At 44.3% G+C, this 16,847-nt stretch overlaps 1 protein-coding gene across 1 annotated transcript in view; it reads left to right on the top strand.

Annotated features, from left to right (window-relative positions):
- CFAP61 (cilia and flagella associated protein 61) overlaps positions 1–16,847 on the top strand; it is a 250,124-nt gene that overhangs the window by 64,090 nt on the left and 169,187 nt on the right. Inside the window, exons 9-12 of the mRNA XM_060397508.1 lie at positions 4,035–4,126; positions 10,118–10,189; positions 11,051–11,229; positions 12,873–12,912. Coding sequence (XP_060253491.1) covers positions 4,035–4,126; positions 10,118–10,189; positions 11,051–11,229; positions 12,873–12,912 — 383 coding nt within the window. The remainder of the gene's footprint in view (positions 1–4,034; positions 4,127–10,117; positions 10,190–11,050; positions 11,230–12,872; positions 12,913–16,847) is intronic.

The raw sequence follows: 16,847 nt of genomic DNA on the forward strand, positions 1-16,847 counted from the left end.
TGCGAGCATTTCCACAGGCTATGTTCCCAGAACTGCTCTTGCTGGCTTGGAAATATACCAAGCGTGGCCACAACGGTGGCCTTCCTCCCGAGCCTCTCCTAGTTCTCCAGGACTTAGTATTGTCAGCACGTTTAACTTTTGACAGTATGATAGCTGTGAAAGGAGATATCATTGTTTAAACTTCATTTCTCTGACTGTTACTGAGGTTGGACACGTTTTATGTGTTTATTGGTCATTTGCATCTCCTGTCCATTCATTTTCTTTGCCTATTGGTTTTTTCCTCTTCCCCTAGACTTCAGTTCTTGATCTATTATGTGTGTCGCAAATATTTTCTCTGTGTATCTACTTATTTAAGAAAAACTTTAGGGTTCTTTTGATAAAACTTTTAAATTGTGATGGGGTCAAGTATGTCAATATTTTTCTTTTATGACTTCTGCCTTCTGCATTTAAAAGGAAAGATTTGTCCACCCCTAAAATAATAGAGAGAAAGATTCTATTTTCTTCTCATAATTTAAAAGTATTAAAAAAACTTTAAGCTGTTAATTTATCTTTGAATGATCTTTGTGTATTATATGAAATAGGGACCCAAATTAATTCTTTTCCCATTTGATTAGCACTGTTTATTGTATTGTTTATTCTTCTGCACCAATGCTACCTTTACTGTGTATGAATGTTTAGGCTCTTTTTTGGATTCAATTCTGTTCTGTTCCTGCTCCTGATAACCTGCAGTTTTAATAACTATGGCTTTATAATATGTCTTAATACTCGGTAGAAAATTTGGACTCTTTGTTCTTATTCCTTAAAATTTTGTTGACTAACTCTCTTCCATTACTCTTTTAGAATCACTTTATTTCATTTCACAAAAAAGAAAAATCTTGTAGGATTTTTGATTATTATTTTTTTAAGTTAAAAACCACTAAATCATATACTGTTACTTTTCCCCAAAGCCTTCAAAATGTATTATTTAGCTTTCCCTATGTATTTTCCCTGTTAGATAAAGGACTTCCCTGAACGCTCCGTTGTTAAAGAATCCACCTACAATTCAGGAGACCCTGATTTGATTCCTGGGTCGGGAAGATCCACTGGAGAAGGGATAGGCTATGCACTCCAGTATTCTTGGGCTTTCCTTGGGGCTCAGCTGGTAAAGACTCCACCTGCAATGCAGGAGGCCTGGGTTCAATCCCTGGCTTGGGAAGATTCCGTGGAGAAGGGAAAGGCTACCCACTTCAGTGTTCTGGCCTGGAGAATTCTATGGACTGTATAATCCATGGGGTCACAAAGAGTCGGACACGGCAAAGCTACTTTCACGTATTTTTCCTGTTAGATAAAGAGCAGGGCAGAACCAGGTCTGGTGGGACCTCAGGTTTAGACAATTTGGAAAGTTTCTTTAAGAAAAAGAATACAAAGTTAGGAATGCAATAGTGGGTGCTGTCCCTTGGGATGATAATGTGATGTTTTATTCATATCATGGTAACCCCTCCTCAGATAGCCCCTTCTCAGTCTCACTCAGAGAGAAAGTGCCAGCAAACGGTGCCTTCCCTCCCACTAGAATAAAGCCCTGGTTCGTGACTTCCAAGTTACTTAGGTGATGTAAGCAAATAGAATAACAATTAAATTGCAGCCTCAGTCATGTTTCTAGCTGCGTGTCATATAAAACCACTGCCTGACTTTCCCCGGGACAGCACCTCACGTCTGAGGATCTCAGGGCACATTAAGAACATTAACTAATTAAACCCCACAAAACCCCAGAGACACGGGAAGGAGAGACGTGGCCTCACCTCGCCCAGTTCTGAAATGCAGCCACCTCTGGGGACGAGCACAGCAGCTGCTTCAGAATAAGCGGCAGCACCCATGACACTTTAGCCCAGACAATTAGTCGTTGTCATTGGTAATTGTCTTGTGAGCATTAGCCTGTCAGACAGTGAGAGCTCCAGGATTAATTGTTGACTGCAAATCTAATCCAGTCTCTGAAATTTCTGGCTTTTTAGTAATTTTGTCCTAATTAAAATGGGCTTCCCTGGTGGCTCAGGTAGTAAAGAGTCCTCCTGCAATGCAGGAGATCCGGGTTTGATTCGTGGGTGGGGAAGATACCCTGGAGAAGGGAATAGCAGCCCACTCCAGTATTTTTGCCTGGAGAATCCCATGATAGGGGAGCTTGGTGGGCTACAGTCCATGGGGTTGCAAAGAGTCAGACACAACTGAGTGACTAAACAACAACAACCAATGTGTGTGTGTGTGTGTGTTTGTGTGTGTGTGTGTGTGTGTGGAAGTGAAAGTTGCTCAGTCGTGTCTGATTCTTTGCAACCCCCTGCACTGTATAGTCCATGGAATTCTCTAGGGAAGAATACTGGAGTGGGTAGCCCTAGCCGCTACTGTTAAGGGGTGTGTTGGCTGGGCAGCAGGTGAGGGAAATCTCTGGGCTCTGGAAAAGCTTTAGTACTCATTTGCGTGCTTGTTACATGGGAGCCGATACACATAGAGATTCATGTGCACTCTACTGCACACAAGCTGTATCACTACAACAAGCTAAATTCGCCTAAATAGCCCTCTACTCTTGCCAGCCTGAGAACACTGGAAACACTGTACAGACGACTGGAAAGTTCTGCAGGGAGCAGGATGTTTTCAGGTGCTAGGAACACACTAGGGTTCATTGTCCCCATAGCATCTTTCTTCAGAGCAGGGATTCTGAGTCCCTTGTCCTCTCTCGTGTCACTTGCTCTCCACATAGAAGAGCTTCTTGCTCTGCCGGGGTGACATTCTCTCATGGTAACTTCAACATCATGTGCTTCTTCATCTCTCCCCTTCCACCTCTCTGGGCATCTGACTTTTCTCTTACTTAGAATTTCATTCCATTTCATTCGTCTGTGTCTTTGCCCGAAGCAGTGTATAGTGTGTGAGCCAGTGCATATGCGGGGTCTAGAGGTAATCTTTAGGACCCGTTGACTCTGGCTGAGTGTGAGGGGGAGCACAGAGAGGGTCGCAGCCTCTGGCCCCATCCTGTCTGCTGTGATGCTTAGAAACGGGAAGATGGGGCAGCAGGGCACACCGGCAGCCCAGTGTCTGGGGCCTCCTGCAGGCCTAGGGTCCCTCCTGTGTCTGTGTGGACAGTTCTTGGGAGAGGCAGCCCCCTGGCAGAGCATCCTAGGGCTGGAAGGAGCTGAGGCTCAGAGGCTGCAAGCAGGGGTCAGGGCTGAGGTGCCTCCGTGGAGCAGACACAGAGGGAGCAAGAGAGGATGGGGTGTGGGGGCGGAGGAAGGGGGAGAGACAGTGGAAGAGGAGAGATGCAGGGGGTGAAGGGCTGGGGTTGGGGGCAGAAAGACAGGAAGAGAGACAGGAATAAAGAAAAGAGCAGAAGGAGGAAGAAGGAAAGGAGGGGGAATAGCTTTTTAGACACATGGGAAAACTTCTTTTCTTCTCTATTTTTTGGTGAATGCTACAAACACGTGAACACTGCGTACATGAACACCACCCTGATTATTGACTTTCCACAACATATTAAAGTGATAACATAAGCTCAGCTCTAGTTCTTGCTTAGAAAGTATAAACGTGAGTGTCCTGCTTTCAGATGCCTGTTCACAGTATTTCCATGTAGAGAGAAAGCAGCCCTGGGCTCATTTGTGTCCTGAGAGCACGGGCACGGCTGACTGCGGTCTAATTCCCCACTCCGTCTTAAAATCATTTGAAAGCCTGCCATCCAAGAGGGTAATAACCTCAAAGGGGCTCCCATGAAAGAATCACGGAGCTCAGTCACTGGCAGCCCATCAGGCCCACCCTGGCCTCAGTTTATCCCCGCAGCTCCCGCAGGGCTGGGTACCACTGGACCCCATCGTGTGAATGTGGCATGGAGAACTCAGAGTCCAGGTGGGCTGCACAGACCCTGTTCTCCCCCACCCTCCTCGCAGTGCTGCCCCAGCAATTGGAGCCTTCAGATGTGCTGCAGTTTAGAAACACACGACCACGCTGCCACCAGTGTCTTCTGCTCTGTGGACATCGATCATATCTTTTCTGTCCTTCTGTCACTTTTTCTCCTAAAGACTCCAAGCTCGAGAACAGCGGCGAGGAATCCCAGAAAATAGTCAAGGAGCCGCAGGAAGCTGTGTCGCTGGAGACCAGGGAGAGCATCCAGGTAAAGGAGATGATCTGCCCATCCGGAGCCCGAGGAGGGCCTGGGGCTGCTGCACCGTCAGGTCAGGCATGCTCCTGGTGCTGGAGTGACTCCTGAGCGGGGAAAGGCCTCCCTGGGGAGGCCTGCTGGGGACCAAGGCAAGGGCGAAACAGTCTGCATGTTCATAAGACATCAGAACATCGCAACATCTTCAAGAGTTCAGCTCACGGTGGAATCCCATCCCTTCTCCCCCTGCCTCCTCACTCTTCCCTGGTTTCAGGATGCTGATGTGCATAAAGCCAGTAGAAAATGCACCTTGTCCGCAGACTCCAGTGAGGCAGCGTCTTCTCCCTGCCTGACTGGGCCCCTCAGGAGCACCCGCTGCAGCTCCCTGGCCTGCCTTTAGCAGGATCCCTCTCCACCTCACCCCCACCTCCTGCTCTACGAGTGCTGCTACCCTGACCATTTGTTCAGTCGCCAAGTCCTGTCTGACTCCTTGTGACCCCATGGACGGCAGCATGCCAGGCTTCCCTGTCCCTCACCATCTCCTGGAGTTTGCCCAAGTTCATGTTCGTTGCATCAGTGATGCCATCCAACCATTTCATCCTCTGTCGCTCTCTTCTCCTTCTGCCTTTTCCCAGCACTGGGGTCTTTTCCAATGAGTCGGCTCTTTGCATCAGGTAGTCAAAGTTTTGGAGCTTCGGTTTCCACATCAGTCCTTCCAGTGAGTATTCAGGCTTGATTTCCTTTAAGATTGACTGGCTTGATCTCCTTGCAGTCCAAGGGACTCTCAAGAGTCTACAGGGGAGCAAACCCCACACTGAAGGAGGCACAATCAGCCATGTCATACAGGACATAGGATTTGGGGATGGGCCGGGGATCCAGCCATCATTCTAGCTCTGCCACCCTCTGACCACTGATGATTCCTAGAAATAGAAACACCCATATAGACTGGGCTCTGGGTCCTCACCTGCTCCTGCAGGACCTCGGGGCAAGTCCCTGTGTCCTCTATAACAAGCCTCACCGAAGAGGTGGGGAGCATGAACAGGCTTACCTCTGGCTACCATGAGCAGCCCAGCCCTGCCTCAGCACTGCATGTGGCCAGGGTCCCAGCACGTGTTTCATGGCCCGGGCCCTTTCTGGTCCTTCTGACTCTTCCGTCTGTGTGAGACCAGGATGGGGGCTAGTGCAGTGTCATTGCTTCCTGGACTCCAGCCCTCAACTCCCCCCTCCTTTTTTTTTCTCCTTTCCAATCTTGGACAAAATAAGATTCCCCCTGCCCATCAGCTCATGTGAAGAAGATCTTGGAAAGAAAAGGAGGTAGGGAGGACCTTTATCTTAGCACTAGGCCACCTGGCTCACTCTGCCTTCATGGTCTTTATGAAAAATGCCTTCCTGTACCACAGACCACAATAGGACCCAACCTATTAGCTGGGTGGTATTGTGTTTTGAAGACTGATTTTGTCTCTGCACAGAGGTTGGACACACATAATTGCTGAACTCTCTGTTAGGGACTGAGGGTGCTCATGGGGCTAAAACACAGCCTCAGCCTTCAGGAGACGGTACTCCATGGGAAGAAGAAAGCCTGCTAGTTCAGGACGTGGAAATGAGGGTGAAAAACCACCCAGGAGAGGGACCCTGAGGGACCCCTGAAGCTTTTAAAGAAGGTTGTATGGCATGGACTAGAGTGTGGGAGAGGAAGCTGATGAATGGAAGTGATAAAAAGAACTTAGTAAGAGGTCTTTCTGCTTCTGGCACAAATGGAGCTAGAGACTAGATTTACTTCCCTGCCTGAAAAAACATTGCCAAAGTATATGAAGGAAGTTTTAAGACTCTGCTCATCAGGTAACAAATGAGAGTGACGCTTAAGATGTGGGAAACAACTCTGTTGAGCCCTCTGACTGTGCTGGCCTCCTGCCTTGAGAGAGTTCCTGGCCATAGCACAGGGCAGGAGGAATGTATGTGTGCATGCATGCTGAGTCGCTTCAGTCGTGTCCAACTCTTTGCGACCCTATGGACTGCAGCCTGCCAGGCTTCTCGAAATTAAAAAAAAGGAAAGAAAGTTACAAATCAAATTCAGAAAGTTATATCTAATAAGCCTACAAAGAGGTAAAGTGGAATTATAAAAATATACAATTAATCCAAGAGACAGCAAAGAAATTTTTTTTCCCCTCTTAGCGTGGCAGTTTATTTTTTAATATAAATTTATTTATTTTAATTGGAGGTTAATTACTTTACAATATTATATTGGTTTTGCCATATATCAACATGAATCCGCCACAGGTATACATGATGCTGGATGCTTGGGGCTGGTGCACTGAGAAATTTTTTTAAAAAAAGAAAGAGGGAATAAAGAACAGATATGACAAATAGAAAACAAACAGCAAGATGATGGACTTAATCCTACACATATTAATAATTGCATTAAATGTAAATGGTCTTTTTGTTGTTGTATATATCCCAATTAAAGAACACGTAAAGCAGATATAGATTCAGTTAAAAAGCAAGACAGTTATATGTGGGTCACAAAAATGCACTTTGAGTAGACAGAATAGGTTCAAATGAAAAGCATTCATGTAGACACACCATGGTAACACTGATCAAAAGAAAACTAGAGTAGCTTCATTCATGTCAGACAAAGTGGATTTCAGAGGAGGGAATGTTACCAGGAACAACGAAAGTCAAGGGGACATAACAGTTTTAAGTATTTATGTACCTAATCATAGAACTTCACAAAACATGAAACAAAAACTGATAGAACTGCAAAGACGAATAAATAAGCAACTATATTTGACAACTTCAGTATCCCTCCCTTGATCACAGATAGAACAAGTAGACAGAAAATTAATAGGAGTGTGGAAGATTTTAAGAACACTATTGACAATTAGACCTAATCTGCACTTAATAGAACACTCTACTGGAGAAGGCAATGGCACCCTACTCCAATACTCTTGCCTGGAAAATCCCATGGATGAAGGAGCCTGAAAGGCTGCAGTCCATGGGATCGCGAAGAATCGGACACGACTGAACGACTTCACTTTCACTTTTCACTTTCATGAATTGGAGAAGGAAATGGCAACCCACTCCAGTGTTCTTGCCTGGAGAACCCCAGGGACAGGGGAGCCTGGTAGGCTGCCGTCTATGGGGTCTCACAGAGTCGGACACAACTGAAGCGACTTAGCAGCAGCAGAACACTCTACCCAATTTGACCCAATTTGCACTTAATAGAGCACACGACCCAATAGATACATCTTCCCACATCCATGTGGAATATTTACCTAGTTAGATCATATTCCAAGCTAGAAAATAAGTCTCAAGATATTTAAAGGATTCAAGTCATCTAAAGTATGATCTTTCTCAACAGACAACGTTACAGGAAAATAAAACTTCAGATCAATAGCTCTCATGAACATTGATGGAAAAATTCAAATAGAAATCTTGTATTGAATTTGTGTATTAAAAGGACAATACATCATGACCAAGTAGGGTTTATTCTGGGTTACAAGGTTAGAAATACAATTATAAGAAGATCAGTGAAAGTAGTTCACCATATTAACATTCTAACAAGGATTACCTGTATGATTATCTCTTAAATATTGGAAAAGTATTTGAAAAGTCACATTCATTCCTCAGAAAACTCTCAGAAAACTAGGAATAGAAGTTCTTCAATTTGATAGAGGTTATTTTTGAAAAGCATGTGGCTAGCATCCTCCTTAATGGTAAAAGACTGAATGCTTTTCCACCAAGGTCAGAAACAAGAATATCTGTTCATAATTCATAATTATTCTGGAGGTTCAAGCTGGTGAAAAAGACAAGAAAATACTTTAAAAAGCATCTAGATTGGAAAGGAAGGATTAAAACTGTCTTCAATTTGCGGATAACATAGTCATCTAGCGGAGAAGGCAATGGCACCCCACTCCAGTACTCTTGCCTGGAAAATCCCAGGGATGGGGGAGCCTGGTGGGCTGCCGTCTATGGGGTTGCACAGAGTCAGACATGACTGAAGCGACTTAGCAGCAGCAGCATAGTCATCTAGAATCTATAAAATAGCCATAGAACTAATAAGTAATTTAATAAACTGCTAAATATATACAAAATTAATAGGCAAAGTTCAATTTTATCTATGCACAAGAGTAATGAACAATGAGAAATTTAAATAAATACTATTTACAATATAGCATGCTCAGTCGCCTCTGACTCTTTGCAGCCCCATGGACTGTACCCCGCCAAGCTCCTCTGCCCATGGAGTTTTCTAGGCAAGAATACTGGAGTGGGTTGCTATTTCCTTCTCCAGGAGATCTTCCTGACCCAGGGACTGAACCTGTGTCTCTTGGGTCTCCTGCATCGGCAGGCAGATTCATTACCACTGCACTACCTGGAAGCCCACCATTTACAGTAGATACATAAATCTGACAAAAGATGTTCAAAACCTGTATACTAAAAACTACAAAACATTTCTGAGAAAAATGAAGTAAGACCTAAATAGGTGGAGAAATATCCCCATACATAATTTTGAGGACTCGGTATTTTCAAGATGTCAGTTTATCAGTGAAATCTCAGCCAAAACTAATTTTTGTTGCTGTTGTTCAGTCACTAAGTTGTGTTTGACTCTTTGTGACCCCATGTACTGTAGCACACCAGGCTTCCCTGTCCTTCACTATCTCCTGGAGTTTGTTCAAATTCATGTCCATTGAGTCGGTGATGCCACCCAACCATCTCATCCTCTGTTGTCCCTTTCTCCTCTTGCCCTCAATCTTTCCCAGCCTCAGAGTCTTTTCCAATGAGTTGGCAGTTTGCATCAGGTGGCCAAAGTATTGGTGCTTCAGCATCAGTCCTTCTAGTGAATATTCAGGGTTGATTTCCTTTAGGATTGACTAGTTTGATCTCCCTTGGACTCTCAAGAGTCTTCTTCAGCACAATTCGAAAGCATCAATTCTTTAGCACTCAGCCTTCTTTATGGTCCAACTCTTACATCCATACATGACTGTTGGAAAAACCATAGCTTTGACTGTATGGGTCTTTGTTGGTAAAGTGATGTCTCTGCTTTTTTAATATGCTATCTAGGTTTGTCATAGCTTTCCTTCAAAGGAGCAAGCATCTTTTCATTTCATGGTTGCAGTCAATGCCCTCAGTGATTTTGGAGCCCAAGTGAAATGAAAACTGATTTCAAAATTCAGATGAAATTGAGAAGGACCTAGCACAGCCAAAGGAACTATGGAAAGGGAACAAGCTGTAGGACTAATGCCGCTGATTTCAAGATTTATTATAAGGTTCTTGTAACTGAGTTAGTGTGGTAATGATGTCAAGGTTAATAATAGATGAATCAAACAGAATAGATAATCCAGAACTAGATCAGCATACAATCTACACCGACAAAGCAGATCATTGTTTTCCTATGGTTGGCAGAGTGGCCCCGGGTTCAGGGGAGAGGCATGTAGAAACACATCACTTTTTATTGTGACGATATTTTTATGGGCACTATATAGGCTTCCCCAGTGGCTCAGTGGGTGAAGAAATCCGCCTGCAATGCAGGATACACAGGAAACACAGGTTCAGTCCCTGCCTTGGGAAAATCCCCTGGAGGAGGAAATGGCAACCCATTCCAGTATTCTTGCCTGAAACATCCCATGGACAGAGGAGCCTGGCAGGCTACAGTCCATAGTGTTGCAAAGTCAGACACGACTGAAGTGACTGAGCACGCAGAGCAGTTAAAAACCCTAGTGCAGCTTTCAAAATACATAGAGAAATGAGAGTGAAGGAAGGATAAATATTAATAGCATCTGCAGAGAGTTGGGAGGTAACTGAGCATCTCTCCATCTACGTGTCCTGACTATATCCTCAATCAGACGAGGCAGGTGGTGCTCCTAGCTGCTTTGTGTGATAGAGGAAACTCGCTCACTTTGTGAAAGTCACACGGCTGGTAAGCAGCGAGGCCAGGATTTGACCAGAACTCGGGCTCTGAACCACTGCAGGTATTGATTAATTCTCACGTCTTGTCTTTGTCATTTGCAGAGAAAAGGCACAGAAGCTGCAGTGGAGGAAGCTTTGTCACCAGTCACAAGTGAGAACACTGGTGAAGTGGAGGTAAGGCTTTCGAGGCCACTGGAGTGGTTGGTTCTCCCCCCCATGCCCATGCAGCTCACTCTTCTCCACCTGCACCCCTATGCCCTGCCCTCCCCAGGCCTCCCGCCTCCCTCTCCCAGTTCAGAGCTGCCTCCTTAGGACCTGCTCTGCAGGTCGCCCTTGATAACCCTTATTCCACTGAGATTAGGCCTTTTATGCTGTCTCCCTCGCACAGCTCGGTCCTAGAAGTTACACTTTCTACTTTGATAATTTGCAACCATTTCAGTAGATAGAATCTTTCTCCTCTTCCCATTGTCTAGAGAAGAGGCTCCTGATTTTCTTTATAGGTTTTTAGTGCTAATAATGATTTTAACTTTTATTATACTATACACACCAAGGAGCTTCCCTGGTAGCTCAGATGTTAAAAGAATCTGCCTGCCATGCAGGAGACCCAGGTTTGGTCCCTGGGTTGGGAAGATCCTCTGGAGAAGGGAATGGAGAATTCCTGAAGAATTCCATGGATCCAGGTGGACTACAGTCCATGGGGTCGTGAAGAGTTGGACATGACATAGTAACTGACACTTTTACTTTCAACGTTCCCTCAGTGATGCAGTTAAAACATGGAGCCTGTATCAAAGGCCAACCGAGACCATTCATTTTTTGACCTTCCCAGGAAAACTGGTTCCCAGCCTTACGAGTTTTGAAATCTCATTAAGAACATCTCCTTAAAGCCAGGCCTGGCTCGGGATGGTTTGTCTCAGGTGAGGCAGTCACATCTGTCCCAGGAACAGTGTTATGTAGAGATGAGGCAACCACTAGCCCATTAAGTTGCAGAGAATGAATGGGTTTCCCAGTTGGGTTTGTCCTCTCTCCTTGTTGCAGGACTCAGAAAAACTCAGTCAAGTGAGCAGTATGGTTTACATGGGTTACTACATCAGCCATAGAAGCTCATTGTCCCTCTCTCTGGCTGAGGACGCCAGCAGTTTCCGCCCCATCTACAAGGGCACCTCCACTGCCTTCTGCATCCAGCTGTTTTTTATCGACGAGAAGTATGAAGCAAGGCAAGTCCCGATCCCCAGCTTGTCTGCCATGGAAAGAGCTTCTCCTGGCCTTGCTGGCCCGATACTTTCATCTCACAGAGTCAGGGGTTTCCAAGCCTGGCTTCCCATCCTCATTTCTGGGGAGTTTTTTTTTTTAAACTACAGATTCCTAGGCCCCATTTCCAGACTCTAGCCCATGAAATTCCAGGCTGCCCAGGGTCTGTGAGATCATACCTTCCCAAGCCATGTGCTGCTCCACATTCTCTAGAGTTTGCATTCCGGGGAGACTTTGGGTTTAGTTGGTCTAGAATCTTTTAGTTGCAAGTGACAGAAAATCCAACTGAAACTGGCTTTGGAAACATGAACAAAAACTGCCACATAGAAGAAAGCGTAATCCACTGGAGGGACTGATTTTTGGTGTGGCTTGACCTGAGATTTGGATAACCCAATAACAGACCAAGCTTCTCTCTACCCTTCGGCTCTGCTGGTCCCATCTTCAGAGGAGCGTCCCCACCTGGGGCCACAAGTGGCCTCAGTGTTGCGCTACAGCCAGTGAGGAGGACAATGCAGTTTGGGCCCCCTCTCGAAGCTCCATTGGGCCTGGTTGGACTGTGTGCTCTTTCCTAAGCTGATGGCTGGGGCCAGTATATGAGGACAGCTTTGTCACTTTCCTCATGCTCCCCACTGACTCGGGGCTGGAGTCTCAATCTGAGACGGGGTTAATGGGACACCAAACAACAATCCAGGCTGGCTGCTGGAAGGAGGAGGCCTGGTGCTGGGCAGACACTCCCGTGTCCACTGCTTGCTGCCCTCTGAAGTCTGGATGTGGACCCCTGCCTTCCATACCTGAGAGTCCATAGCCTCTTTGGGGTGCCCACCCACTCCACATTCTGTCCTCAGAACAGTGCTGAAGAAGGAAGGATTGGCATATTTTCATAGACTGGAAGGTTCTGGAGTATCTTTGAGACGACCAAGAGTGCCACTGGCTATTCCCTTCTTAGAGGGTGTGTTTAATTACATCCCATTCCCAGCCTTGCTTAGAACCATGCTTTAACTTGGACTTTTTTTCCTCTTGAGTTTTCAATTTCTTTGAAATTGCAATTCAACTGAAAGATTAAAAGGGGAAACCTTTTTATTCTAATTATATTACAGACATCTAAAAAGCCTGTAAAAAACCCTCCTAGATCTGTTGCGTATATTTATTTTCCCTTGCTCATGATAAGATAAGAAGAGTGCTTTTTGAATTTTCAAACAGAAATTCGATGACCCATTATGGTGTGCCTGCAAATAGGCATCTGCCGCTGGTCAGAAAATCTTTTGCATATAAAAAAGAAGAAGATCAGAGTAGCTTAGAATATACCCATGTCTCCCCACAGCTCCTCCAGAAAGGAAGGGAGGGATCCTGTTCACAAAAGGACTGTCTTGCTTTTTGAATGTGTAGAGACTATTAATTGCCATAATAGTATCTTGAACATATGCAAATGCTTTATTACTGATTTGAAGCTTCTGACTTCTGCAGTTGATTACTGTTCAGCTCGACACACATTCTGAGTAGTGATTGGCTAATCCTTGCCTAAGGGGGTGAGAGCCATACATCTCTTGGAAGGTACACGGGTGCTGCATTTGCTTGGAGGTCAGTGAGAGTTCTTATTGTCTGTTTACAGGTCACTGGACTTTATGAATTTTGTTTTCCATCTTTTCCGTGTAAGTACATGTTGAATTTTGAGTAATATAATTGGTTTTATGAGCTAGAAAAGTTATACAGAAGTAAGATACTATACTCATTATCCAAACATATCTGGTATGAATATTGAGGTGGGACCACTTCTCTGTTCTGAAAAAAAAAAAAGTCGAGTAATACATCATGAACTCTTCAAAGTAGGAAAAATTGTCATTCTCAATAATTTTTCAGTCATGCTGTTTTAATATTCTTTCAATGCATAACTTCTTTTAGAGAGTATTTAGCTAGTGTTTTATTATCAATAGTATCAAATCATGGACAGAATGCTGGTGGCATCTGAAAACGTCAGGAGTTACAGTGAAGTTAGTCTTTTGTATTTCTGTATAGTTTGGGTTGGCTCAAAGATTTCTGACACCAGTATACTGTGTTTCTGAGGGTAAGAAGGTGGGAACTTGAAGTTGGTCTTCTGGTTGGCATCACCTGTCACGTGGGAGCCACTTGACCCTCTACTGTTGGTTGGTGATGGCCCCAAGCAGACACCCAAGTGCAAACAAGATTCCCTGTCTCAGGGTGTCTGGGCTGCCACTTCCATTCTTGTTTCACGGTCATCAAGGGATAGAAATTCTGACCAACCTCTTGTTTCCTTAATGGAGGGAAGAAAGTAAGGAAGGAAGACAATTTAGGTTCCTCCACTGGATTTTTATGGCTTTTTTCATGGCTGGCCTGTCAGTTAAGTCAGGTCAACAACCACACTTCTTCAGCCAGCTAATATAGGCAAGATGTCTGTTGTTTTATTTTTCCTTGATGCTCTTTATACTGAGGCTAAAAAACCAAGGAGGCTTTAATTCTGTTGCATGAAAGCTATGTGATCATAGATTATATCTCCTCATTTTGTTAAGATCATGAAGCCTTGGTGCTGATGTTCTCCATGATCATTTTTTAAAATTAATTTTAAGGCATTTTGAAACTAGGAAACCTCTGTAGTGACCCTAAGAGAGGATTTGCAAAGCTGGCTTCCCTCAGAGATGCCCCAAAGTAAATTCACTAAGTTCACTTCATTGCTGTTTTAAAGTCCATGCAAAGACAGGTCTTTAGTATTATGACAAAATGGCTTTAAAACCATAGAAGACATGTTTACTTTTTATTTATTTATTTTTTGGCTCTTCCAGGCGGCATGTGGGATTTTAGTTCCCTTGCCAGGGATCAAACCCTCACCCACTACAGTGGACCCCTATGGGATCTTGACCATTGGATAGCCAGAGAAGTCCTACATGTTTACTTTTTAATTATTTCAGGATCTGGGAGACAGGAGCAAAATATCATCATTACTTCATCCTTAATCCTTCCCATCCACGATGAAGCGACTCATTAATGTCTCCTCCCAGAGGAAGCCCCCGGGATGTGCCATTCAGTCCTTTTTTTCAGCTAGAGTATTTCGACAACTTGACTCACAAGTTCCCCAGAAGGAGCTGTTATTTTGCTAGAAGGAGGATAAGGTCAGAGAGTGACTCACTCCTTTGAGTTGCACGCATGTCCCCAGGGTCTTGGATTAGCTCAGGCAATGCCTTCACAGGGTTCAGCAGGAGGCGAGATCCCACAGGGACAAATTAGCTCTGGGAAGAGCAAGCTGCTCTGCAGGCGCCTGGCAGAGGTTCTCGGGGGATGTGCGGAGCAGAGACGGTCCACAGCAGCACTGTCCCACAGACACCAAGTTCCAAATGTTCCAGCAGATACATTATTGTTTTTTTTTTTCTTTTTTTTAATTTAAATTTATTTATTTTGAATTGGAGGATAATTGCTTTACCGTATTGTGTTGGTTTCTGTCAAACGTCCACATGAACCAGTAATGGCTATATGTATGCCCCTCCCTTGTGAACCTCCCTCCCCACTCCCACTCCAGCCCCCTGCTCTGTGTTGTCACAGAGCACCGGATTTGAGCTCCCTGAGTCATACAGCAAATTTTCAGTGGCTATCTAATTTTACATACAGTAATGTATATGTTTCAACGGTACTCTCTCAGTTCATCCCACCCTCTCCTTCCCTTGCTGTGTCCACAGGTCTGACCTCTATGTATAGCAGACACATTATTAAGGAAAAAAAAAAGACACAGATGACATCAACTTTAATAATGTATTTTACTCAATGTACTATGTCCAAAAGTATGAAAAATTATTAAGGAGATCTTGAACATCCCTTTTCTCAGTTTTTAAAATCTGGTGTGTATTTTACACTTAGGGTACATTGCAGTACAAGTGCTAAATTGTCATCTGAAATCCTTGATCTCCTTTTAGGTTTCCTAAAATTTATACTTGTCATCAGAACTCCTTGATATGCTTTTAGATTTCCTAAGATTTATAGTTGAATGAATAGATTCATATACCCAATTTTTCTAAACAGACATGCAACTTTTCCAAACACAATTGAGTTTTTTTTTTTTTTTCCTTACCATTATGCTTTATTGAAGGGTATGGAATGTCATTCCCTGTGCTATACTGTAAGACCTTGTTGCTTATCTATTTGATATGTAATAGTTTGTGTCTCAGAAAAGGCAATGGCACCCTACTCCAGTACTCTTGCCTCCCATGGATGGAGGAGCCTGGTAGGCTGCAGTCCATGGGGTCACTAAGAGCTGGACACGACTGAGCGACTTCACTTTCACTTTTCACTTTCATGCATTGGAGAAGGAAATGGCAATGCACTCCAGTGTTCTTGCCTGGAGAATCCCAGGGACGGAGGAGCCTGGTGGGCTGCCGTCTATGGGGTCGCACAGTCAGACACGACTGAAGCGACTTAGCAGCAGCAGCAGCAGCAGCAGTTTGTGTCTACTGACCCCGAACTCCTACTCCACACCTCCCTCACTCCCCCTCCCCTTTGCAACCATAAGCTTGTTTTCTATGTCTGTGAGTCTGTTTCTTTTTATAAATAAGTTCATTTGTATCATGTTTTTAGATTCCACATCTATGTGATTATATGGTATTTGCCTTTCTCTGTCTGAATTACTTCACTTAGTATGATAATATCTAGGTCTATCCATGTAGCTGCAAATGGGATTATTTCATTCTTTTTTAATGGCTGAGTAATATTCCATCGTGTGTGTGTGTGTGTGTATACATATATACACACATCTTCTTTCCCATTCATCTGTCGATGGACATTTAGGTTGCTTCCATGTCCTGGGTGCATGTACCTTTTTGAGGTGTAGTTTTCTCCAGGAGTGGGATTTCTGGGTCATGCGGTAGTTCTATTTTTATTTTTTGGAGGAACGTTCATCCTGCTCTCCATAGTGGCTGCCTCAGTGTACATTCCCACCAACAATGTAGGAGGGTTCCCAAGTATCAGTTTTGAAATTTAAATTTAGATTAATCAAAATGAAATAAAAGTAACAGTTGGGTTCCCCGGTCACACTAGCCAGGTTCCAAACACTCGGTGGCCAGAAGCAGCTCCTGGCCAGCACATTGGATTGTGCAGATACAGGTCAGGACACGCAAATCTCACTGCCCAGGTTAACCTGCCCTTAGATCTCCTCACCCAAGTAAGATCACATCCTGATAAAATACACAGACATCCATGCCTGTGTAATCACGGGACTTTCGAGCTGAAAAGGCCTGAGGCACCACCCTCTCACCTCATAGAGGCAGGCGCCACGACTGGCACAGCATCACTTGGTAAACCCAGGCCTTTGCCATGACAGTGCACTGCTTCATTCGCTCCTGGATGCAAGTGAATTTGCAAACGCAAATGTCCTTAGTTTAAAACTCTACTTCCAAAAAAAAAACTGCTGTGTCAAATGGCTTCCATTGTTCACAATATTCTTTTATGTAGGTTTCAGTCAAACACCAGAAATTTTCTCCATATTCTTACAGTTGTTTATCTCCCTGAATTTTCTGATTATTTTCCAGATGATAGGAACGGTTAACTTGAATACCGTCTCCTTCACACATTTCACTCCTCTTTTCTT

Source organism: Ovis aries, chromosome 13 (genome assembly GCF_016772045.2).
Source record: "Ovis aries strain OAR_USU_Benz2616 breed Rambouillet chromosome 13, ARS-UI_Ramb_v3.0, whole genome shotgun sequence".
Lineage (NCBI taxonomy): Eukaryota > Metazoa > Chordata > Mammalia > Artiodactyla > Bovidae > Ovis > Ovis aries.